Source organism: Bipolaris oryzae (assembly GCF_000523455.1).
Source record: "Bipolaris oryzae ATCC 44560 unplaced genomic scaffold scaffold_64, whole genome shotgun sequence".
NCBI lineage: Eukaryota > Fungi > Ascomycota > Dothideomycetes > Pleosporales > Pleosporaceae > Bipolaris > Bipolaris oryzae.
The window spans coordinates 1,572-25,207 of NW_006911340.1; the positions used below are offsets into that span (position 1 = coordinate 1,572).

At 51.2% G+C, this 23,636-nt stretch overlaps 10 protein-coding genes across 10 annotated transcripts; 3 read left to right on the forward strand and 7 right to left on the reverse strand.

Annotated features, from left to right (window-relative positions):
• Positions 1-821: 821 nt before the first annotated feature.
• Positions 822-2,732, reverse strand: COCMIDRAFT_5245 (uncharacterized protein; the record flags this gene model as incomplete). The annotated part of the gene is made up of 4 exons (XM_007689722.1): positions 822-1,950; positions 2,000-2,364; positions 2,416-2,523; positions 2,580-2,732. The coding sequence occupies 4 exons, from the start codon at positions 2,730-2,732 to the stop codon at positions 822-824; spliced, it is 1,755 nt and encodes a 584-aa protein (XP_007687912.1).
• Positions 2,733-3,163: 431 nt separating this feature from the next.
• Positions 3,164-4,918, reverse strand: COCMIDRAFT_36716 (uncharacterized protein; the record flags this gene model as incomplete). The annotated part of the gene is made up of 4 exons (XM_007689737.1): positions 3,164-4,387; positions 4,439-4,708; positions 4,758-4,852; positions 4,906-4,918. The coding sequence occupies 4 exons, from the start codon at positions 4,916-4,918 to the stop codon at positions 3,164-3,166; spliced, it is 1,602 nt and encodes a 533-aa protein (XP_007687927.1).
• A 462-nt stretch (positions 4,919-5,380) lies between these two features.
• COCMIDRAFT_5247 (uncharacterized protein) lies at positions 5,381-6,319 on the forward strand (the record flags this gene model as incomplete). The annotated part of the gene is made up of 5 exons (XM_007689723.1): positions 5,381-5,440; positions 5,491-5,504; positions 5,557-5,604; positions 5,665-5,774; positions 5,829-6,319. The coding sequence occupies 5 exons, from the start codon at positions 5,381-5,383 to the stop codon at positions 6,317-6,319; spliced, it is 723 nt and encodes a 240-aa protein (XP_007687913.1).
• A 2,741-nt stretch (positions 6,320-9,060) lies between these two features.
• Positions 9,061-11,453, forward strand: COCMIDRAFT_5248 (uncharacterized protein; the record flags this gene model as incomplete). The annotated part of the gene is made up of 2 exons (XM_007689724.1): positions 9,061-9,231; positions 9,312-11,453. The coding sequence occupies 2 exons, from the start codon at positions 9,061-9,063 to the stop codon at positions 11,451-11,453; spliced, it is 2,313 nt and encodes a 770-aa protein (XP_007687914.1).
• Positions 11,454-15,614: 4,161 nt separating this feature from the next.
• Positions 15,615-15,896, reverse strand: COCMIDRAFT_65221 (uncharacterized protein; the record flags this gene model as incomplete). Its single annotated transcript, XM_007689743.1, has 1 exon — positions 15,615-15,896. A coding segment is annotated over one exon (282 nt), but the record flags the coding sequence as incomplete, so codon positions are not given.
• Positions 15,897-17,324: 1,428 nt separating this feature from the next.
• On the reverse strand, positions 17,325-17,744 carry COCMIDRAFT_95193 (uncharacterized protein; the record flags this gene model as incomplete). Its single annotated transcript, XM_007689744.1, has 1 exon — positions 17,325-17,744. A coding segment is annotated over one exon (420 nt), but the record flags the coding sequence as incomplete, so codon positions are not given.
• Positions 17,745-17,801: 57 nt separating this feature from the next.
• Positions 17,802-18,426, reverse strand: COCMIDRAFT_51694 (uncharacterized protein; the record flags this gene model as incomplete). Its single annotated transcript, XM_007689745.1, has 2 exons — positions 17,802-17,916; positions 17,972-18,426. Coding segments are annotated over 2 exons (570 nt in total), but the record flags the coding sequence as incomplete, so codon positions are not given.
• Positions 18,427-19,198: 772 nt separating this feature from the next.
• Positions 19,199-19,984, reverse strand: COCMIDRAFT_95224 (uncharacterized protein; the record flags this gene model as incomplete). The annotated part of the gene is made up of 1 exon (XM_007689746.1): positions 19,199-19,984. One exon carries the CDS (start codon positions 19,982-19,984, stop codon positions 19,199-19,201), a length of 786 nt encoding a protein of 261 aa, XP_007687936.1.
• Positions 19,985-21,585: 1,601 nt separating this feature from the next.
• Positions 21,586-22,563, reverse strand: COCMIDRAFT_36719 (uncharacterized protein; the record flags this gene model as incomplete). The annotated part of the gene is made up of 4 exons (XM_007689738.1): positions 21,586-21,741; positions 21,801-21,906; positions 21,981-22,427; positions 22,523-22,563. 4 exons carry the CDS (start codon positions 22,561-22,563, stop codon positions 21,586-21,588), a joined length of 750 nt encoding a protein of 249 aa, XP_007687928.1.
• A 262-nt stretch (positions 22,564-22,825) lies between these two features.
• COCMIDRAFT_36720 (uncharacterized protein) lies at positions 22,826-23,529 on the forward strand (the record flags this gene model as incomplete). The annotated part of the gene is made up of 4 exons (XM_007689739.1): positions 22,826-22,935; positions 22,995-23,104; positions 23,165-23,260; positions 23,312-23,529. 4 exons carry the CDS (start codon positions 22,826-22,828, stop codon positions 23,527-23,529), a joined length of 534 nt encoding a protein of 177 aa, XP_007687929.1.
• Between the last annotated feature and the right edge of the window lie 107 nt (positions 23,530-23,636).

Genomic DNA, 23,636 nt, shown 5'->3' on the forward strand with positions numbered 1-23,636 from the left:
CACCAGATGTAAGTAAGTTAAAAAAAATTAAAATAAAAAAAATCATCAATCCCTACTGGGTATAAAGAGGTTCAATCTGCCCCGTTTCGCATTTTATACATACAAATATATACATATATGCACTCATGCTTGTAACCCTGAATTTGCGAAATGAGAAATGAGAAATGAGGGAAGATGAATGGGAGGGGGGGGGACGTGCGGTGGAGCGAGTCATGTGTGTGTGTGTGTGTGTATGTGCGTGTGTGTGGGAAGGGTAGTGGGGTTGCCGAGGTAAGAGTGGTGGTGCGAGGGAAGTTGGCATGTGTGTGGGTAGGGTAGGGCTTGGGGATTTGGGATTTGGGATTTGGGTGCGGTGGTGGTGGTGTGAAAGAGGTTGCACGTGATTTGTAGCCGTGAAAGGGGGTTTTTTTTTGGAATGTGTATATGTGTATGTGTGTATGTATGGCGAAAAAGGTGGTTCTAGAGATTTGATTGATATACATCAAATCCGTATGATTGACAGTGTTAGTGGAGCGAGAGAGAGAGAGAGAGAGAGAGAGAGAGATGTTGATGATGTTACATACTTGATTTGATCCTCGATATATTTTGTGAAAAAAAAAACCAAAAAAAAACGATAGATGATTATGCCCTAAATTCATAACCTTTCATATCCATAACCCTCATACCCAAGTATTCATGTCATCTCCCAAAAAAACGCCCAAAAAAAAGGAGAGAAAAAAGCTTCTCTCTCTCCTACCACCACAACCACTACGGCCTTCTTTCCAAATACACAAAACTTTTTTTTATGTTTTTTTTTCTCACTTTTCTTCACACATCCCATTCTAAACCTCATTACTAGGATACTCGACCCGTTCCGTGGGCAAAAACTCCTCCTTAACCGCCCTCACATTTACAAATCTCGCCAGTAAATTCGCACTTCCTGCCTTGTCATTTGTGCCACTGGCCCTCGACCCGCCAAAGGGCTGCTGGCCCACAACGGCCCCCGTACACTTGCAATTGATATAAAAGTTACCCGCGGCATTCCTTAGCTTATCCGCTGCAAACTTGATCGTCTCGCGGTCCTTTGCGAACACAGCGCCCGTCAAAGCGTACTCGGACGTCTCGTCGATTTGGCGGATGATATTGGTGAAGGCGTCCGGGGCGGCGTCGTCGTAGACGTAGGCGACGAGGATGGGGCCGAAGAGTTCGCGGGAGAGGAGGGGGTGGTTGGGGTTTTTGGTGAGGTACACGGTAGGGTGGATGTAGTAGCCTTTGCTGCTGTCGTATTTGCCACCGACGACGAGTTCGAGCTCGGGATCAGATTTGGCGTCATCGATTACGCCCGAGAGTTTCTTGAATGAGGCTTCGTGGATGACGGGGCCGATGAAGTTGGAGAAGTCGGAGGGTTCGCCGATTTTCAGGGCGGAGACCTCCTTGATTAGGATATCCTTGAATTTGGGCCATGCAGACTCGGGGACGTAGAGGCGGGAGCAGGCGCTGCATTTTTGGCCTTGGTACTCAAAGGCGCCGCGCACGGTTTGGATGGCTGCGTTGTGGATGTCGGCGTCCTTGTGGATGAGATGAAAGTTCTTGCCGCCGGTCTCGCCGACGATCCTGGGGTAGCTTTGGTACTTGCCCTCGGCTACACCGTTGGCAATCTTTCCGTATAGCTGGCGGAAGACTGCTGTGCTGCCAGTGTAATGCAGGGATGCGAATTGCCTGTGAGAGAGAACCTCCTGGGTGACTTCTACAGCGTCACCGGGGACCCACTGGATGACGTTTGGTGGAAGACCAGCCTCGATCAGAATCTGGTAGAGAAGCCAGTTGGAGGCAATTGCAGATGGCGATGGCTTCCACACAACGACGTTGCCCATCAGAGCCGGGGCTGCAGGAAGGTTACCGCCAATAGCTGTGAAGTTGAAAGGGGATACGGCGTAGACAAAGCCTTCGAGGGGTCGATATTCAACACGGCTATTTCAGTTAGCTTTGCTCTTCAACTGTAAACAGCGACTGCACGTACTTCCATACACCGGGAGAGTTGTGGACTGGCTGGTGGCCATATGTCTCTTCCGCGTACTTGACATTGAACCTCAGAAAGTCACACAGCTCCGCTGCTGCATCAATCTCGGCTTGCCATGCACTCTTTCCCTGTCCCACCATTGTCGCTGCCATGATCTCATATCGGTACTTTGTGGAAATGAGATCTGCCGCCTTGAGAAACACTGAAGCGCGATCGGCGAAGGGGAGCGCTTCCCATGCTGGCTTTGCTGCCAATGCGGCATCGATGGCCTTCTTGACGTCCGCTGGACTGGCATTAGAGTACTTGGCAATGACGTCGGCGTGGGAGGAGGGGTTGTTCTGAGTGAGGATAGAATTGGTTTTGATCTACAAGTTGTCAGTGAGATGAAATTGCCATGTCAGTATTCTCCATCTCACATATTCTCCTCCTACGGCAAGAGGGACCTCTACAGGACCCTGCTTCTTCATGCGTGCAACCGCATCCTGAAGCTTCTGGCGGTCGACCGAGCCTTTAGCGTAGTGTTGCTAGAATTCTTAGTTAGCAAACATCTTCCAGAGATCTCACGATGTCTTCAACTTACGTTTGGCTCGTTGTTAACAGTGGGAATCTTGAAGTTTGCAAGCGTCCCCGCATATCGTCGTGAAGCAACCTGCGCACCAGCATAAGCTGTGGGCAGTGCGTTCAATGTCTTTGTAGCAGAGCGAAGCGGCTGGAGACCCTTTGCAGAACCCATTGTAGATGATTTGGAATGTCAATTAGCCAAAAAGTTTGGGGCTTCTCGTTATGTATCCCAAGCTGTGAAGCTCGAATCGAATGAGCTCTGGGGTTGAGCCGACGAAAGCCGACACCTAGTGTGGGGCAGATGATCGCCGCTGTGGTAGCGAACATGTCTTGCGCACCACAATCGGCGTGGAGCTACAGCATCAAATGAGCTTTTCGTCGGTCTGGTGGCCGATGTCGCACTTTGGTTCGGTCAGTAGCGGCCCAGAAGAATGTGGATGATTGGGCAAAGTTTTCATCAATCGGAGGCTACACGGTTGTAAAGTGGCTATCATGATATGATTTTGATATCTAGTCGAGACCTGATTCCTCTTCTGAGGGAAAAGCCAGTACTGCAGTGAAATACAAACGCCAATTCGCCAGTCGACTCTCGTGGTAACATGCTTACATTTCCATGGCCTCTGGTGCTGCAGTGTCGTTGGAGTCGTCGCCCCAAAGACCTTCCAGCTTGAACTCGGCAGCCCATTCCTTGACAATCTCCTTCTGGTCACCAACAAGTCCCCCCTTCTGCGCGGGAGCCGTCTTTGTCGTTGCAGTCTCGGTGGGCACGTACTTGGGCGGGCTTGTCCACCCTTGAATGCGACCGTCTCTCCAGTCATTGATGACAGTCTGTGCTGCAGCATGCATGTTGGGTATTCCACCCTTGCCAAGTCGACCTCGTTTCCTTGCTACCTGAACCAAAAAGTCGGTCGTCCTGTCGTTGCCTATGGTGTGCAGCGGGGGCAGGTCGTAAACCTCCATGAGTTTTGCAAACAATTCTTCCGAGGACGACAACCTCTTCAACAAGAGTGTTACAGCTGGGATGGGGTCTTCGATTTCCCTGGGTGGGACGGCATTCAAGAGAATCAGTCGTGCCTGTTGCTGTACTTTGCTCTCCTTGGATCCTTCAGTGTTTGGGAAGACAATACCAGGGGAGTCTAGCAGCTTGAGCTTGTTGTCAAGCTTGACCTCTCGTAAGCTGGTAGTGACGCCAGCCTCGGCGCCAGTTGGGCAACCGGCAGATCTTCCTCCTAATCTTGACGTCAAGGCGTTGATCACCGAAGACTTGCCCACATTGGGATATCCGATAATTCCAACCTTGACTGAGCGCTTGAGCTGCCGTGACTCTGCAAAAGTCTTGAGGGCCTTGAAAAGAGTCTCCGATGTACCCTTCATAGTGAGGTCCTTGTGCTCAAAGGTCTTTGCGTTGGGTGCAGGCTTGGATGCGCGCAGCGGAAGGGTGGGGAAGGATCGGCGGAGATGAACGAGCCATGCTCTAAGCGCTGGCGGAGGGACAAGATCAATCTTGTTCAGGATGAATATCAGGCGCTTGCTTGAACGGTCCGCTGCCATGACTGCCTGCTCCACCTCTTTCGATCGCGTTCCCATAGGATCCCTGGCATCAAGGACGTACAGGACAACGTCTGCAGAGTCAACGACTTGCTTATAGACCTTGTCAAACTGCTTTCTTGATGCGTCTTTGCGGACCCTGATTCCTCCGCTCTCATCATCATCATCCTCTTCCTCGCTATCTTCCATGGCGTCTGCATCATTGTCTTTTTTCTCAAACTCAGCGGCGCGTGCTTTCGCAGAAGCCAGAAGGGCAGCCATGGGATTCAGTTTGTTGTCCTAATATGTATTAGCATTCTGACGCATTGCGGAACAGCTGGGCAAACGCACCACCTGCATCGAATCCTCATCCTCGCTGCTGTCGTCTGCGAGTAGCTCGTCGCCTTCGGCATCAAACTGCTCAAACTCCTCGTCGTCCTCCATGGCATCCTCAGTAACAGCGCCGTTCAGTTTCTGCTCCTTTGCCAGCTGTCGTCGGCGCGCATTTTCTTCTTCTCGATTCCTTCGCTGCTCCTCGGCCTCTGCCAAAATCTTGTCTTTGTAGGGGAACAGATTGGGAATGCCAGGCTCCTTCTTGGTCTTACTTCGCCATGTCGGATCCTGCGCGCATTAATTAGATGAGTGCTGTAGCGATGCGCAAGTGTCGTACCTTCTTTGCGAGCTTTCTTGCCTTCTTCTGCTTGGCCGCTGACGCTTTTTCAATCTTGTGGCGCAGGCGCACGGGTACGCGCTTTGATTTCGGCTCTAGTATTTTTTGTCAATATTGCTCGGTATGCGTCCTCCGGTGCGTGTCTTACTTCCGACCTTCATTGTGGATTGTTGGGCTTGTGTCTGGATGTCAAGGTCGAAATTTCGACATCTTCCAAAAAAGTTCGCCAGGTGAAAATACTGCCGCTCTCTGCCGCCCTCCTAGCGCGGCTCCACCACTCCCCCACTGCCGACAAGTTGCATGGTAGTCACATGATTGCAGGCACGCAAAAACAAATCAGGCATATGTGGTTATTCGATTCGCACATCGGATAAGTTTCCTATCTGTGGTTTTCCATAGAAACCCACTTGGTTTACAACAGTGACTTTTGTAAGCTAGATTGCCGCATGGAGTCGTCATTGTGATTGGCTGCATGACAATCGGAAAAACATCGGATAGGATGCCCGACGTGGCTAACCAGTAGGGCGTTGTCTTACAGCGTACATATGTAGTTTACCTTCACCGTCAATTGGAATTCAGCAACATTTTCGGCTCAGCAAGAGATATTACAAAAGCTAGCAACAATGAGTGTATCAAAGCCCAACTTCTCGGCGCCGGCGCAGACAATAAAATGCCATGGCTTGGTGAGTGAGAAGAACCACCGACCGCATGTTGACAGGTACTGACTGGGCAGCTCTTTGACATGGAGTAGGTGACGAGGTTCGTGGGGTGTCGGCAATGGTGGCTAAGCGCATAACAGTGGTACGATTATCGACTCGACGGTTGCAATCGAGAAACACTGGCACAAGTAGGTTACAGTAGGGAGAAGCAGATGGGGGAGGCCGAGGCTGACATGCGCATTGCCCAGGATTGGCAAGGAGATTGGAGTTGCGCCCGAAGTAATTCTGGCAACTTCACACGGGCGGAGATCTATCGACGTGCTCAAGATCTATGAGCCGAAGCTGGCTAATTGGGAGTGTGAGTGTGCCAGGGTGGACCCATGTTGTCAATGTTTGCAACTAAACGAAACAGACATTTGCCATGCCGAGGGACTGGTACCCAAGGAATTCGGACATGATGCCGTTGAGATTCCCGGATCTCGTGCCTTGCTGGACAAGCTGGAGGAACAGGGTGTTCCGTGGTGCATTGTGACGTCCGGCACATGTCCGCTTGTACAGGGTTGGCTGGACGTGATGAGGCTGGCACACCCCAAGAACCTGGTGACGGCGGAAGACGTCCTCAACGGCAAGCCGGATCCCACGTGCTATCAGATGGGCGCGGAGAAACTGGAGCTGCAGAAAAAGGAGGCTTCCATCATTGTCTTTGAGGACGCGCCAGCAGGAATTCGGTCAGGCAAAGCGGCAGGGTTCGTGGTGGTGGGTCTCCACACGTCACATACGCTAGAACAGATTGTGGAAGCTGGGGCAGACTACATTGTTCAGGACATGGGGAGCGTCACGCTTCAGTCATGGGACAAGACGACGGGGGAGGGTGAGATTGTCATCACAAATGCGTTGGTGTAGGGAGGGAAAGAGAGAGGGAGGAGGTAAGGGGACAGGTGTACTCGTAGACGTTTGTTGCTGAGGGCGGGCGGGTAGTTTAGACTTTTGGTGGCGTGGAAGTTCTGCGGCTCTGCTTACTGTGCGCTCTTGAGAGTCGAGTGCCGTGTGCACGCGGTGCTACTCGGCTAGAGTCAGAGACGCAGGAGGTGGTTCGACGTTGTATGTGTGTGGGGACTAGAGTGCAGCGCAGGTGTGTCGAGTGCTGTCCGTACATATGTAGGTGGGTAGAAATAGCTGACGCATGCACCCAGCCTGGCGTGAGCAGACCAGCCTTGCCGAATGAGCAGTTGGGGTTGGAGGTTGGAGGGGAGAGGGGGGGGCGGTTGCAGTGGGCCTAGCCTTGTTTGGCCGGGCGATTCACGTTGTGTCGCATCGCATGAGATGCCGCATTCATCGGCAGGTGAGTCATGACGGACGAAGAGGAGGATGAGTGCGAGGGCGAGGGGTGAGGGCAAGGGCGAGGGTTGGTTGTTTCTTTGCTTTGTGTATGTATGTAGAGTACAAAGGCGCGGGCAGAGTTTGGTGGAGAGGGGCAATTGGGTGGAAGGAGCGGATGGTTGGCGGGCAGCGACGAGGGAGTAATTGTAGGGCTTGCAGTGTGGCCTGTGTATTCCTTTTGGGCCAGTTGGGGTTGGTCGGCTGGGTCAGGTCGACGGCAGCCTTTAGCAGGCGGCGGAGGGGGAGGGTTTGGAGGACGTGAGGACGTGGGTAGGCGGGACTAGGACGACTAGGACTAGGGCGGGATTGGCGGACTGGCGGGCTGGCGGATTCAGACTGGACTGGTCAGTCGACGAGGGGCGGGCGAAACACAAATGCAAAGGGTTGTAGGACGGTGGCGCCGGGGCCAGTTTGGGGTTCCGCGAGTGGTGGTGAGAAGCCCCCCCCCCCTTGCTGCAAGGTACGCGCAGGAACAGCAGCTTGAGCGCGAGCGGACGCGGGCGAGAGATCGAGCGAGCGCCGACTTCCGAACCAAAGCAGTCAAGACCAGACCAGTGTAAGTAAGTGGTAAGTCGACAGTACAGTTAGTGTATGTATGGGCGGGTGTGATGCGTGATGCCCCTTTGGCCGTGCGGGCGGGCATGACGGTCCATCACACAAAGGCGACTCTCGGCCCGGGGGGCGGTTGGCAGATGGCACCTGGCACCTGGCACCTGGCACCTGGCACCAATGTGGTCGGCGAGTCGCCAGAGAGAGTGAGAGGCACACCCACATGCACATGAACACACACAGGTACACGCACCTAATGGGCGACGGGCAACGCCACCCAAAGGCTGGGCAGCAGGCCGGACGCAGGAAGCAGACAGGCGACGAGCCGGGCGTCGACGTTGAAGCCACGCCGCGGGCGGTGGACCAGGACGGTTTTTTGACGTGGACCGTGGGAGAGGAGACGGGCGGGTTGGCCAGGCCATGCGTCGAGTATATTGCAGCCAGGCAGGCTATAGCTGCCAGGAGTACTTACTTACTACTCAGACAGGATGCTAAGTACTTATTCACTGACACCCACCAGACCATCCCATATTCTCCGAACGGGGGGGTCAGAGGCCCGGGCTGCAGCACATGGGCCGCCCTCGTCTCAGAATGTGGGACACACGCGGCTCTGCTGCCGGGCGAGGGCGTCGAGCGGTGCTGAGCGCATGTGTGTTGAAAGGACTGGATAGACAGAAGAAGACATGGTAGTAGGAGTAGTAGTGCGTGTGTAAATGGTAGCAGGTAGGCGTAGCATCCAAGTAGCAAGTAGGTGTGTGTGATGTGAAGACTGCACGGGCGGCGGGCCAATGACGCGCTGCACCCGCATGGCCAGCGTGCTTGGAGTGTCCATGGCATCCACCCACTGGCACCCGCACCCGCCGGACGCAGACGGTCGAATCACGGCGAGGGGGTGCGTGGAGACTGACGAGGGCTGGTTATTTTGGTGTCGACGGGCACAATGCGCTGGGGGGGAGGGGGGGTTCAGTGGCTGAGCACGTTTGGCACCTCCGACCAACCAAGCACCCGCCAGCCGCCCGCCGCCGCCAGCACCGAGCGAGCCAGCCAGGCCAGCAGAGCGAGGGATGCAGCGAGCCAGCGACCAGCACCCCAGCCAGCACCCAGCCAGTACCCTACCCTTCCCTTCCCCTGCCTACCCTACCCTACCTATGCCTACTAGCACCCTCCCACCACCACCCGCCAGGCTCCTTCATTCCCCGTCCGCCTCTCGCTTCGTGCCCTTTTTTGCCTGCTCTACTGCGCTGCGCCGTTGCGCTGAACACTCTCGTTTCCACAAACTCGTAGATATAGCGCCTATCCACTATTGCCGCCCTGCACCCCCCCTCCGTCTCTCTCCCCCGTGTCGCTTAGTCGTCATTGTCGCTCGCTACTTCGTCTGCCATCGGCCCCCCGTCGTGTGGTGCAGCCCGCGCATCCGTGCCCGCTCTACGCACATCCTGCCTATCCTGCCTATCGCCTGAATCCCACGACTGCTACGGCTACTACCACCACTACTACCACCACTACCACTACCACTACCACTACCACTACCACTATCGCTGCTATTCCTACTACCGCTGCCACTACCACTGTTACCACCACCACCACCACTGCCGCTACCACCACTGCCGTCACTACTACTACCACCGCCAACATCGCCAACACCACCACCTCCCTCGCTCACTGCGACGCCCCATCCCGCCCGCTCGCGCTGCATTGTCGCTGGACGCGGCAACATGGATCCCAGCGGCGCCGCCTCAACGACCGCACCTCCCGCGCCAAAGCAGCCCGGCAGCGATGTCAAGCCCCGCCTCACCAAAGATCAGCACGACATCCTCGAGCAGCATTTCCTCGCCCAACACAAGCCCAGCACCAATGTCAAGAAGGAATTCGCTACCCGCCTCGGCGTCCCCCTCGACAAGATCAATGCGAGTCGCCCCGGCACTCCCACCACGCCCTCTTCCCAGCCTTGCTAACATGCCTGCAGAACTGGTTCCAGAACCGCCGCGCAAAGGTCAAGCAGGACCGCAAGAAGCTCATGAACCAATACAACATGACCATGAACCTGCCCTTTGCCCACCAGCACGCGCCCGTCATGCCCAACCACTACCCTCATCCCCAGGACCAGCAAAATCCCCACATGCTCATGCAGCCAGACTATTATTCCACAGCAGACATCAGCCCTGCAACCATACCCGTCCAGGTTGGCGAAGGTCCCTCGGCACTCGACCTGAACCCCCACATGTCGCAGCAGCAGCACCACCACCACCAGCACCACCAACCCCAACAAGCACCCCAGCAGCACCAGCATCAGCACCAGCACCAACCCCAACAGCAGCCTCAGCAACAACAGCAGCAGCAGCAATACGATATGTTCCGTTGCATGCCAGAGGTTGATCGCGCACCAGCCTATCGTCCCAACGACCTTATGAACTCCATCATGGCTGCCACCAACGGTGCCTACATGCATGAGAGCGGCCTGCCTGCCGATGCTCAACAGTCCGACTTTACCTTTGATACCTCCGGTCTGTCTAGTGCCTACTCCAGTGACCTTGCCTTTACCGTGTCGGCTCCCATGTCTGGCGACCTAGCCCCATCGCATCCCGAATTTGATAACTTTGCCGACTTTCAGGTCGACTACTCCGCACTGACAGCTACTGATACCTGCAACTCAAGCGCGCCAGAAGCTCAACAAAGCACAGGGTCCATCTCATCAGGCGCTTCCCCCTACAATAGCACCCAGTCTTCAGCCACCACCCAGTCTCCAAACGGACCCACTCCCCCTTCCATTGCCTCGTTGAATTCCGTCTACACTGGCTGGACAGAGGATCCCAACCAGCTGGCGCAACCCAAGCACGCCGAGGAACCAGAGGACCAGTTTGCGCCCTACAACCTTGGCCAGGCATCTGCCTCGGAGCAGACGCTTCCCTTCTGGCCTCAGGATGGCTCCAGCCAAATGTTCTCACAGCACGGTCTCTACCAACAGCTAAACTCGTCTTCACATGCTATCATGACCACACCCGAGCAAGTGCGGAGGCTCAGTGCTGCGCCTTCTGACCTCGACATCCCCACGCACTTTCGCGAAGATGCTTTTGGTCGCAGAAACTCGTCGACAAGCAATCTCGCCACTAACATGGATGCGATACACATCAGGAATAGCACCCCAGATGAGTTTTCGCTTCCCGACCAATCGTCGAGTATCGCAGCAAGGCGGCAGAAGCGTCCCATCAACCTCAGCTCGACGGCAATGCGGAGTGCCTCGTACTCTGCTCCCATGCCCTCGCCAGGCGGCAACAACGACAAGGTCATTCGCAGGATTCGCTCAACAGGTATTGGGAATGCTGGAGGCCGTGTACAAAAGTCACAGCCCGGCTCAGCACAGCGCTCTCCCATGGCCATGAGCTTCTCCGAGGCCGCGGCATCACCAAAGTTTGCGCGAACCTTCTCCACCTCGAGCAACACTACCATAGGCCAAGGCGGCAGTCTGGCACCCCCGACTCCGCTGACTCCACAGGATTTTGGCAACTACTGGGGCGGTGCAGCGGTAATCAGGCCACATTCGGCCATGCCTGATCACAACAGTCCAGAGAGCATGCACACGAATTGGTCTTCGGATCAGGCTGGAAACGTCATTGCCAAGACTACTTCGCCGCCCTCATCCTCCATGGACCTGCAATCTCGCTTCGTCAACGATGCGCTTTATCGCGACACACCGCCGCAATCAGCACCAGCGACTCAGCAACATTTTCACAGGACACCATACGCACAGCCACCCCAAATACGAGCAGGTTTTCGCTCCACGACTGATCTGACCATTCAACAACCCAAGCCCTCGCATTTCAGGAGACCTTCGTTACCTGACTCTACGCAAAACCAGCCTGACGACGGCAGTCTACAATACATGTCCGGTGGGAATATGAACTATGAAGACCTTTCCTTGAGCGGCATTCACCACAATGTCCCCTTTGCGCCTCAAGTCTCTGCCATGCCAGATTTTTTAGTACATCAGTACAACCCACCTCAGGGCACTAATCCTGCCCAAGGGAATTTTATGCGACGGCCGAATGAACCTCAACCCAAAAGCTACATCTTTGCCAACCAAGGACCGGGAGATTTCGGGGCACAATGACCAAAAAAATGCATCATTTCGCATTGAGCGCGTAACGTCTCTCTCACTCTCTCTGTCATCCGCCGCGTCTCACAGATAACATTCTCATTATACCCAAACTATTTTTGCTCAGCCTTGGTTTATTTTCATCACATCACACATCCATCTCTATCTGTCCGAATCTCTCTCAAGGCATGAGCTTCTTGAGGATCCTCCATCTCCATCTCCCTCTCCTGTGGCATAATCTAATACGCCGCCTCGTCTTTGATTTTTGTTTTCTCGGCTGTAACGAGTCTGGAGTTTTTTTTTTCCAGGCGTTTTGTTCCAACATGTCAAAGGGAGTTAAAAGCGTCGTCTTTGTGTTTTTTGTTGCATTTAGCAATTTGGGCGACATCTCTCTCCGTTGGAATCATTTTTTGTTGTTTGTGTTTGTGTATCTCTATGTATATTTCCTCCTTGTTTTTCTACTTCTCTTTATCTCTCTATCATTGTTGTGTAGTTTCTGGATAGAGCTCTGATTTTGGCTCAGGATCATTAATCACATGTGTGTGTGTATGTGTGGAAGCAGTTAGCATATACGGTCTGACGAAGGTCAGAAACATATGCGGTATTGGAAATAATGAATCACAATTGGATACTGAGATTATTCGGAAAGTGCTATGCTTTTTTTGTGCTGCGTTGAAGCCCATTCGTTTGGCATTTTCATAATCTGAAAGGGAAAGTGTGTAGGATGACCAAGTCCACCATTTTGGAAACCATTGAAGGGGTAGCACCTTCCCCTTCCTTCCATGAGTCGTAAGTTCTTACCTGTCCTCTGCATGTTTTTTTGCTTTTTACCCACTCCCCCCAACCGTTTTTTAACCTGACTCGTTCTCGTTCCTGCGTTTGTGCTTACCTCGTAATCCCGTCCATGGTTGCCGAGACGAAGAAAAAAAAGAGAATGGAAGAAGCAACGAGCGTAAGCACTTGCCCCTGCATACACTCCACAATTGTACCACAACATCCACATCCAAATCCACATTCCCCCTCATTTTCTTCTTTCTTACGAAAAGAATAGGTGGCACTTAGGATGAGATGCATCTTCTTCGAGCAGACCATCTACTCCTTCCTGCGAGGTTACGGATTCCATGTGCATCAACTCTCATCCACTTCCTCCAACCCAACCCAACCCAACCCATTTCTTTTCCGCCGCTCTCTCTCTTCTCTGCTTTTTTCCACGGGTACAACAACCCGCAATTCGCAATCCGCCCCTGCACCTGCACCTGCACCTACATCTGCATATGCACATACATCCGTGCGCATGCGTATGTCTACTCTACCATGCGGCACGCAAAAGGCAAGTTACATGTGCGGAAGAAGTAGCCGTCAAAAAGCAAAAGGGAAAGCACAGAAAAGAGAGGAAAGAAGGAAAAAAAATTGGGTTGAGTTGGGCCTTGATTACGATATCCACAACATCCCCCCCCCCCCCTTTTTTTTTTTGATTCGAATTGGGCACGAGGTCTACTGCGTATCCACATTCTAGAAGTTTCTTTTCAGGGGCTTTAGGGGAGAGCGGAGAGAGTAAGTAACTACACCTACGCAAGTGGCGTGTCTAGGCTGGCGTCATAGGCTGTTTTTTTGGTGTGAAATGCGGTGTGTGTGTACGTTACACGTCTACACAACTACACGGTGTATGCAAGATGAGGGCAAGATTTAGTTAGTGGGAAATTAAGTTAGATAGGACGTTGACACCAAAAAAAACACCATGTCCGGGAAAAGAAAAGGGAGGGAGAGGGGGAAGGGAGTCAGAAGCCAATATTGCTTTTCCGCCTTTCCTTCCTTTCCTTTCCTTCTTCCTAGGGGTGCGTACGCATACACCTTTGCCAGACCGCACACCAACCGCGGATCCCTTCCCTCCCCCCCTCCCCCTCCGTCGTACTATACGCACGAGGTAATCTTACAGCTCAACATTCTTCCCCCCCCCTCCTCATCCCATCCTTTTTCTTAGCTTCCCCCTTCTCATCTCGAAGACAATGCAATAACATCCTTTGACAACATATGTGGCCCCCCCCCTTTCTTTTTACAATCCTTTCACCAAGGTTACCAAGATATCACTTAGCATGCGGGGAGGATATGGCACATGATACATAGTCCCTTCTCCCTTCTCCCCATCATCATCATCAGCATCATTATTCTACCTCATGCCTATCCGTTAAGTCCTCTAGCTAGCCGTGCGTTAGCCCATGTAAAAGAAATTAAACGAGTTGCCGGGCAAGGAAGAGAGGGTGAAGAGGAAGAACAAAAGAAAAGAAAGGAAAAAGAGAAGATGGGTTTGCATCGGAGTATTATGCCGGGGATTCTTGGTGGGAAATTTTGTTGAGGGGGTGGTGGGTGAGGTAAGAGGTGTGTGTGTGTGTGTGGGATGGACGGGTCGTGCCGGGGGATGGGGGGGAGGGATGGTAGGAGTGTGTTGTGATGAGGATGGGGGAGGTTTTTTGTTGTTGCTGTTTTTGCTTTCTTTTTGAGAGGGAAGGGGCGGGCTACTCAACAGAGATTCGTTGATGAGGTGGGTTCGAGGTGGTTTTCGGAAAGGTTGAGGTGAGGGAACAGAGGTGTAGTTGTTCAAGGAACAACTGTCAGGATTGTATATAGCATGGCGACTAAGAAGCAAGACTATTACCAAAGAATCTTTCACGTGTACCAATCTAAAGGAATATATCTAGAATCCACTTCTACACATCTTAGTAGATTTATTCCAGTAGTGCACGTAAAGAAAGCTAATACTATGGTTAGAGAAGAAGAAATCTTTATAGGTATCTTGTAGAGAGAAAATCCAGGCGACAGCCGGCAGAATAAAGATCGATATGGTGGTGATACGAGTTGAGATGGCGTTGAAATTGATTCGTGGTCGGGATGAGATGGGAGAGATCGGCCGATGATATGGTGGATTTATAGGTATTGGAGCACTTTGTTGTACTGTGGTAAGTTATGCGTGATTTACTTTGGTCTGTCTTACTACTTGTTAATAGTTAGTATCCTTGTTATAATTGTAGTTTGTTATGCTGCTGTTGTATTGTAAATGTAGTTTGCTGTTGCTGCCTTCGTCGTAACTATGCTGTAGGTGTCGTACCTAACAGAGGTATGCCTAGTAGGCATATATTCGTTAAGAGGTTTTCGTAGTATTGCTAGACTATTCTTATTTTGACTGTGAAGTTCATTTTTTGATATACGCTGCGTAGCCAACAGATGGAAAAAAGGCCAAGTAATAAAGAAAAAGATCGTGAAAGAATGTCTGAGCCACGAGCATTGACTCAACTGCTATGCCTGGACACGCAGGGAAGTTGTGCTACTACTACCATCAACCTCATATCGGAAGGATCTTTGCCCAAAGTTCGCCCTCACAACTGCGCCCTCAGATTGTAATCCGACTGCCGGATATAGTCTTCGTCTTTCGGTTGTAACGCTTGGCTCTGTGTGGAAGATAGTTAGCTGCTTGATCATATCTATGGGCGGTAATTGCCGAGGCAGTAAGTAAGCAAGGAACGTACCGAGTCTGACCCCATTTTTTGTCCAGAATATTGAGCATCGTCCTCCACTTTGCCACTCTAGCCCGCAGCCCACTGTGTCCCCTTCACCGAAAGGCACACTTCCCTCCTGTCCTAGCTCTTTCGGCACGTTCTGTGCATACAAAACTCCATCATCACCATGGTAACCCCAACTTGAGCCATGCGGCCATGTTAGTCCTTCTTTAGGCTTGTGTTCGAAACAGCCATCATCGCCACGGAAACCCCAGCAATCTTCTGTAAAGCCAGGAAGCTTGAAAGTTGGGTGTGACTTCTCACAGAAACCGATCGCTATGATTCTGTGTGGTCCATTTTAGTAGAAGACCATAGAAAGAAGGAAAAGAAGGGAAAAATACCTTTCCAGACCCGGGTCTTCGACTGTGATCTCGAAGTAGAAGTTTTTGTACGGTGATACTGGATGTTTCGCTAGAGCTGTGGCTGCGAAAACCATAGCACTAAGGCTCTGCACAACGAGTCCGTCGTCGTCGATGATGTCGAGATAAGGTGACTTGTCTACGGAACTCCACGCGTTAGGAGTTCTACACTCAGCTTCGGGTTGCATCTCGAGTGGTGAGTCTGCTGTGCGAAGAGTTTCCCAAGTTTGCGCACTCCAGCCGTTCTCGTCGAAGCAGTCGTACCTTGCTCCCCAATCTACCAGAACTTGTATGATATCTCTAAAGCCCAGTGCGGTGGCAGCGGCAAGGGCACTACCATAGAATCCCGACGGAGCTATGTTGGGATTCGCACCTTGTTCTAACAGAACTTTGACCGCTTCAAGATGTCTCTGTGAGGCGGCGGCCTGCAGCGCAGTCCCAAAGAATCCGCCATGCGCGTCTATACGAGCGCCATTTGCCAGTAGGAGCTTCAACACTCCGGTATGTCCACGAAATGCCGCGCCTTGGAGCGGATTTCCAAAATGGCCGTCGCGATGAGTAGGCTCATTCTCGAAAAGCAAGAACCATTTGTTGTGGTCGACCTCCCTGATGCGCATGGCGGCATGTATCGCCGGCGCGAAGAAAGCTTTCGTAACCCAGGAGTGGTCGAATGCGAGAAATCCCGTGCCTTGAATGAGCTGAATACATTGCCCATACCGGTTTCCAGGGATGAATCCGTGTTGGGCGACACCGCGTCCTAGCCATCGGCCTGCGCAATTGGAATCTCCGCCTTGTGAGAGCAGACGGCCAAGTATCTCCTCATCGCCCCTCATTGCAGCTGCATGAACAGCATTCCCAAACTGTCCCATGGAGATTCCATCCAATTCCGCGTTTCTCTCAAGCAAAAGTTGCACTATATCTCTATGACCGAAGTGGCTGGCGATTTCCAGTAGGCTACCGTAGACACCAACACGCTCAGAGGGCATGCCTCCGCGATTGAAGATCTTCTCAAGCAGTTCCAGCCCTGGCTGGGGCCCTGCAAAGCAGAGAAAGCGAGATGCACTGCCATAGTAACCGCCTGTGACGTTGGGGTCAAAGTTAGGATGGTCAATGATCCAGTGCGCAACCTTATCTTGACCTTTCTCGAGAACTGATTGGAGTGGTGTCCCAAGCCAGCCATCATTGCAGTTGAGATCACCACCTTTATCGATAATGCGCTGTATCAAGGCCGTGTCGCCAGTCTCAGCAGCGGCTTGCATACTACTGCCTACGGTGCCTCCAACCCGATAGTAGGGCTCCTCCCTTCGCAGATCGGCTCCTAGAGTCAGCAATGTATTGGTAGCGTCAACGCAACCACAAGAAATTGCCGTCTGAATAGGACTTCCGAGCGATCTCATATTTGAGTTGACAATGGCCCCAGCCGAAGTGAGTAGCCTAATGATATCGGGAAAGCCACCCATGGCTGCGGCACGCAAAGCATGGTTCAAATCGGAAGTGGTAACTCGGTCCCGAACTGACTCCACAAGTCTCTCGACTCCTGGTCTCCAACCAAACAATGCTGCGTAGTAGAGGGGTGTGACATTGAAGGGATGATCCTTTCGCATGCGTCCGCTGAGAAGGCGGAAGAGCTGTAGGAACGTCTTGCAGTTATTGCGAGATTCGATTAATTCGACCGTTCGTTCTATCAGCGATTCGACTAGGTCTGACGAAACTTGAGCGTCATATACCGCGTCGCACTCAGTAGGCCAGCTCTCGTAGTCATCCGTCTCCAGGTCGGGATGAGGTAGTGCAGTGAGAGTAACGTCTAGAAGTGCGTCTGACTGACCACGTTCTAGACCCAGTACTGTCCATGTCACTTCCGGTATCAGGAGATAGTTGAGAAGGTCGATGATCTTGTCGTCGACTCGATTGGAAAGTGATGGATGCGAAAGATGGGTGCCTCCATGCAGCGTGGCGTAATCCATAAGCTTGTGCGCCTGACGCAGCTCGTCCAATTCTTGTCTGTTGCGGAATGGCTTGGATAGTTCCTGCGAACATAGATATGTCAATGAGACGGTGGCGATGTGAGCATGTGCGTCTGCAAGCGCGACGTTATACTTCTGTACTTGAGCATTGCTGCTGTTGCCAAGTTTACCAGATGTCAAGTATTCTTTGAGCGAGAAATGTGCAAGTGAAATTTCCTCCTTGGATGAGGTCAATCGGACGAGAGGCCCGCACAGTTTCCGTAGCCACTCGGGCGTATGGAGAGGTCCCTCTAAACGCACGTCTGACAACCATTCAGAATGAGGCACCCATCTTTCCGTCTCCAGATATGTCTCATAAGAGGGCACTGCTACTGCAGCTGTGATCTCATAGAGTTTCAAAGGCCGAGCCGCTGCGACAAGCCACTGAAGCATGTGCGTTACAATCTCACATTCTTGTGAAGTTGTTTGGCTTGCGTCGTTGTCTATCAGAATACGTTCCCAGGTCTTTTCCAGGTTCTTCGGTAAACGTTCAAGTGTGACTGATATGTCTACCTTGTAGTCGGAGTTGAGCAGGACTTCCAACTGCAAAGTAGCAAAAAGAAACCTGCCTTTTAAATGAGTGGACTTATCTGCACAAGTTCGGAGTAAATGACTCTTACATGCCATCTGCTTTCTCGGTTATCTGAGAAGTGATGAATTCAGACATTGTTGGATTTTGCTCTTCACCTGCTCTCAACTTGTTGCCCCATTCGGCACGACTCTTTTTTCTGGTGGCCTCAAGCCTCTTACGGATATAGAGTTCGATATCCTTAGAATTTGCCTCTTTCGTGATTGTGACACTTGGTACGCCTGTTAATTCATCCTGAATCTCGCGCGTGGGCCGGCTGGTGAGGAAAATCTTGATTTTTCCTCTGCCTGCCTCTTCCAACTCCAGGAGTGTTCTCAATAATGCTGTTCGCTGATCCCAATTTCCATGCGTACCACTCGGAGGCATGAACTCGTCCACGGCATCTATAATCAGATATATGCAGTTGAAATGATTGCAAGTCTCCATCATGATGCTTATGAGCCGTTTGTAGTCGATTGTTCGGGTTTCAATGTTGGATTTTTGAAAAGTTGCCTGCGAAGTCAGCAAAGGTCTTGCGCAACTGACAGTGACATATGCTTACCAGGTATTTCGCTGCGACAGAACGAAAGATGTTATTCTGCCGTGAGAGCTGGGCTGATAGACAGCCAAAGATTTGGGAGATGTTTTGGCTGGTAGCATCTTTATAGTCACAATAGAAGTAGGCCAGGCCATCGTTGACACCGCGATCGCCCAAAAGAGCGTCAATAACCGAGGAGCTTGAAAGTGACATCAGCACAGAACGCCCTGCGCTCCTCAAACGAAATTGAAACTCACGTGAGTATGGTTTTACCGCTACCAGCTTAGCATCGGGTCAGAAAGTACGGAACCATGTCAGGAGAGTGACTTACCCGTTGCAACTACCCAAAGTATGTTTTCAGATGCCCCTGATTTCCAGTCCTTGTACTCTTGCCTCTCAAAGATCCATTGGCAAGTCCCCTCAAGTCTTTCATCCCGAGCATCTCTATGATTCTTTGTCTCGTCAATCGAACTCAGAATCTTGCTATTTGGATCGCCTGGTTTGAGGTAAGAATATGACTTCAAAATTCACACAAAATTCTGCAAAATTTTGCTAGAATACGAAACGATGGCACTCAACCTCTTAGCGCTAGCACTCCACCTGGAGATAATAGTACATGGAGGCATTAGAATGCACTCGATATTGCCCCCAACATATGGATGTGTTGCACAATGAGGTGGAACACTGTGTGTTGGAGAGAGGTTACAATTTCGAATGGACTATACGCTAACAAGGGAAATTCTACGTACGCGATACGGGTTGAGTAGGTTGTGTCAACTTCTTCAAGCTGTTCTGGACCTTGATGTACTCCGGGTTGTTAGCATCCCCGAATTTACATACCGTACTGTGGTCAGAGCCGTCAATCTTGTACTCATCTTCTCCGAGGTTCAGCCTTGCGGAATCGTCATGCACGACCTTGATGCTTCCCCTTCCTGACCCAGACACGGTCCTCTCAGCTTCAAGAACAGAAACTAAGCGCAGATATTTCTGGATGTTGCCAAAGCGCCGCGAGAGCTCCCACAAGTCGCGAGAATCTGATTTGAGCTGCTTCAACATCTTTGTATTCGTCGACGAGTAGATATTGGCGATCATGCTCACGCTGCTTGCAAAACTTGCCAGTTTCGCTCCATCATGTGGCACACCCATGAACATGACACCGCCATGACGGACAGCATCCCATGTCGGATTTTCCTTTTCTTTAGCCTCCAGCAAGGCTGCCTTGATGACTAAGCCACCAAGACTGTGGCCAATGAACACTAGAGGACGCAGTTCGTCACCATCAGTTCGCTGCGAGTCTAGTCCAGCGAGTAGGCTCCGTGCGCAATCGAGAATATTCATGTCGCTGCGTGAGAAGAAATCTGCGGTATATCCAAAAGTAAAGATTCGAGATGATGGTATCGCCTTTGGCAGAAAATCTCGAAGCCAGAGATTGCCGCTTCCGCCAGCATCGGTCCAGGTCGTAAAAGGCTCGCCATTGATTCCATGGACTGCCACAATACTATGATTACTTAGCTTGAAAGCGCACATCAATCTGAATGCATACTAACTCTACAGTCAAAATGCCCTCCTTGGCTTTATATAGAAGATTGAGACCCGTCTTGTAGTGACTCGCCCCGCCGGTACCTGTGTTGTTGGTCGTCTGTGAATGTTCCGGCAATGCGGTGGTCGTCTCCATGGAAGCTTCACGTGGGCCGCTGGAGATAACAGTCACATCGGAAGATGCAGCTTCGTGACGGACCAGTGCCCATTCTCCATGACTTGAGCTGCTAGAACTAGACGATGCAAATGCTTCGGCTGCGCTATCTCCGAAGTGCAGGTCACTGTCCTGATTCGGGTTCCTATTTCCTTTGAACCAAGTCTTCAGCAATTTAGGCATTGTCAAATAAGCACGAGTACCAATGCAGGGAGTTACCGAGAAAAAAAAGTTTGAGATAGAAATGGGCGATTGGAGTGGGTGGACCTGATAGAGCAAGACAAGTGCGGGGAAATTTATCCTCAGTCGTCTTGAAGCCTCTCAAAGTCTAATGCATGCTTGCAGCCGCAGCTGAAGAGGAGTACCACGCATCTGGTTAAACCTGACGAATACGCAAAACAGGCTGCAGATTGACTCAGCCATTTTCAGGGCGACGAAAAAAGCATGTTCAACTGTCAGCACAAACACCCCAAATGCCACGCAGTCCTCCATCTCAATTAGAGATGTGATCACTAAGTTTCATCGATTAGGCGCGAAACCAGTGCATGATTGCACCATGGAGAACGTTTGAGATGCAGGAGTGTGAATTTAGGAGTCGCACTCAGGGAAATGCATCTACGGATACCTAGGTGTGAGCAGGCTCAGCCCCCGCAGACACTGCCTGGTTGAGTTTGTTCATTCGTCATGCATGACCATGCATACAAGCGATTCTCAGCCCAATGCTATTGCTGAAATACAAGCCCGTCGCCTTTGTAACTGTTCACCGGAACAGTATGCCGAATCAACAACCAGTAACAGAAGAGGAAGAGCTTGACCGGTACAAGTACAGGCACCAATAGGCAGCTGGATCATTCGATTACGCATACCTAGTACGGTCACAGGTTATCAGGGAGCTGGAAATACCAATCATGTGGTATCTGTTAATCGCAGCCTTGATATCGAAGGAGGGCGTGGCCCACTAGGTCCAAGCCGAGCTGTGTGCATTCCTAGTATATGAGGCGTGACTTGGAGTCTGGACTGCGTCAAGATAAGCTAGCGTTAGGGTAAATGTATGTAGGCTGTCAAATGAGTACAGGGTACTCAACATGTGTTGAGATAAGGTTAAGGGTTGGAAAAATTTCGTTAAGGATAGATCGCATAGGCCACGATGTTACACAAGGTTAGGCTATACTCACTTAGTCCTGGTCTAGGCTAGAGGAAAATAGTCAAACGCGATAAGTTATATAATTATTAGAGACTCAAGTAGGAAAGAGCGATCGAAGTCAGCCTAAAGTAGTAATCAATTTAATATGTGATAAAGTTGCGCACTTTAATCAACTCAGGGTGAAAGAAAGATAACCGCTTTTGGATAATTCTTTCTTTGCAGCATATACAGACGGGTTGTATGAAAAGTTTGTGTTTTATGCAGTCCGTATTAAGCCCTTGGACTGCCCTACTATTTTCTTACAACGGACCACCATCTGGAAAGGCGCATGATACTCATATCATAGCCCTTCCACCAGCAATAAGCCCAAGAGACAGCCCACGTAGAGCCCAAGATGACCGCGAGACCAACGAGATTTGAGTTCTTCCAGGACCATGGCTCTTGCTCCTACAGTAGAGCAATCTGTTAGTCACAAAACCGGGTCGAGAGTATGATTAAAGCCGTACCTGAATGCCTCGACCAACAATGTGCTTTTCAACATCGATAGACTGTGTAACAGCCTTGATAGAGTTAATGACAAGATTAAAGTCGCCTTCTTGAGAACCGAAGAAACTATTTCGTCCATTAGCAAAAAAGAAAAAGGGAGATAGACCACGGAACAAGTCGCAGAAAACACAAAACCATACCTCCTAATCATAATACTAAACCGCTTCACACTCTCCGTATCCAACGGCTTAGTATCATTCTGCTCTCTCCCCCGATACGTCGCCTTCATCGCATGCCACGGCACGAAAATCCCCATTCCACTCTTTGAATCAAAATCATACTCAAAGTTAATCGACGACTGCTCGCGTCCATCCGCCATAGGCGGCAACAGCTCATCCTTGAGCGTCAGCGTATACTTTTTCCCATCAAGCTCGCCGATATCCAGGAAAATTCCATCGTAAGCCGATAAATCCCACGCTCGGGTCTCGCCCGTGGTGCGCTGGCTGGCGAATCCCGCGCCCCCAAGCGCTTTTGTGTCGAGGGTGCCGTGGAAACGAGCAGAGGAGCCGCTGATGCTGAGATGAGATTGCGAAGCTCCGCCACGAACGCGGTCGTCGCTTGCTGTCCAATCTGAAGCGTTCCAGCCTCTTAATTGATGGTAAGAAAATTTTCATGTCAGCGTCGGAGAGCATTTAATGTAGTATATACGATGACGTCACTTCGGGGATGGTGTTATACATACTCGCATCCGCCGAAAAGCGTGAGTTCTTTTTGTTTCTCCATTGTGAAGTTAGTGGACTTGATGGACAGTGGACTTCAGGTGCAAAGGAAGGACCAATGTTGTGGATGCGTCAATGAAGATGGTTCGGTCGGTCCTACTGACGTACTTTTAGTTACCTACCGCTACTTAATGCCGAGCCCGGGCCTGTGCTGGTAAATAAGCAACCGGAATTACTATCGTGTCCAAACATCAATCCTTCGCCCGGACTTTTTCTGCCTTGTTCATCGATTTGGGTTGAGTGTGCGATCGCATTTGTTTGAAACCATGGATTTCAGGAGCCTGGAGCGCATGGATGCTACGGATGAGGCCATCTTACGCGAACCGTATCGACCATTCTACAACATCTTTGGAAGTAAACCCATCTTGGTTAAACAGTAGTTCTTCCCCGCATTTCCCTTCGTATCCGGACTTTGTGTTCTAATTAGTGCGGTAGGAGTAATGATTATGACCGAACGGCTTTCAAAGAACACCCGTGGCTGGGTGGTGTACTACTGTTCGATAACGTCACCTCGGATGCGCGGGATCATGCCGCCAACGAGAGAAGTGGGTTTCCCATCAATGTCTGTGTCGAAAACGAGCCAGAATGGTTAATGTGTCCGACAGCATTTCTTGCTTGGCTCAAACTAAGCGTGTACATGGCTATCGTGTCGGTAGCCATTGTGCTGTCTTTCCATCTCAAGTTACAACCAACATCACTCGGTTAGCATACGACTACTTTCGTCTGAAAATTTCCACTAACACACGCTACAGAGCTGCGCTTCGCACTACCACTGGGTATTGTCTTCTGGATCTTGTCCTTGGCATGTATGGCTGCGGGGCTGGCTAATTACATCAATACCGTCACACGATATAGTCGCCGGCGGGCACTGGTGCAAACAGGATGGAAGACGCAGGTTATATTCACAGTGGTATCGTGTGCTATTGTTGGAACATGTGTGCTGTTTCTCTCTACAAACGCAGAGAAGTAGGATTTCTTTACATATTTGCATGAGGCGTAATGGTTGACTATCAATACAGGCCATAGGTGCTCTCATGAATCGCATGCTTTTGCTGAAATCTCCCCTGGCGGAATGTC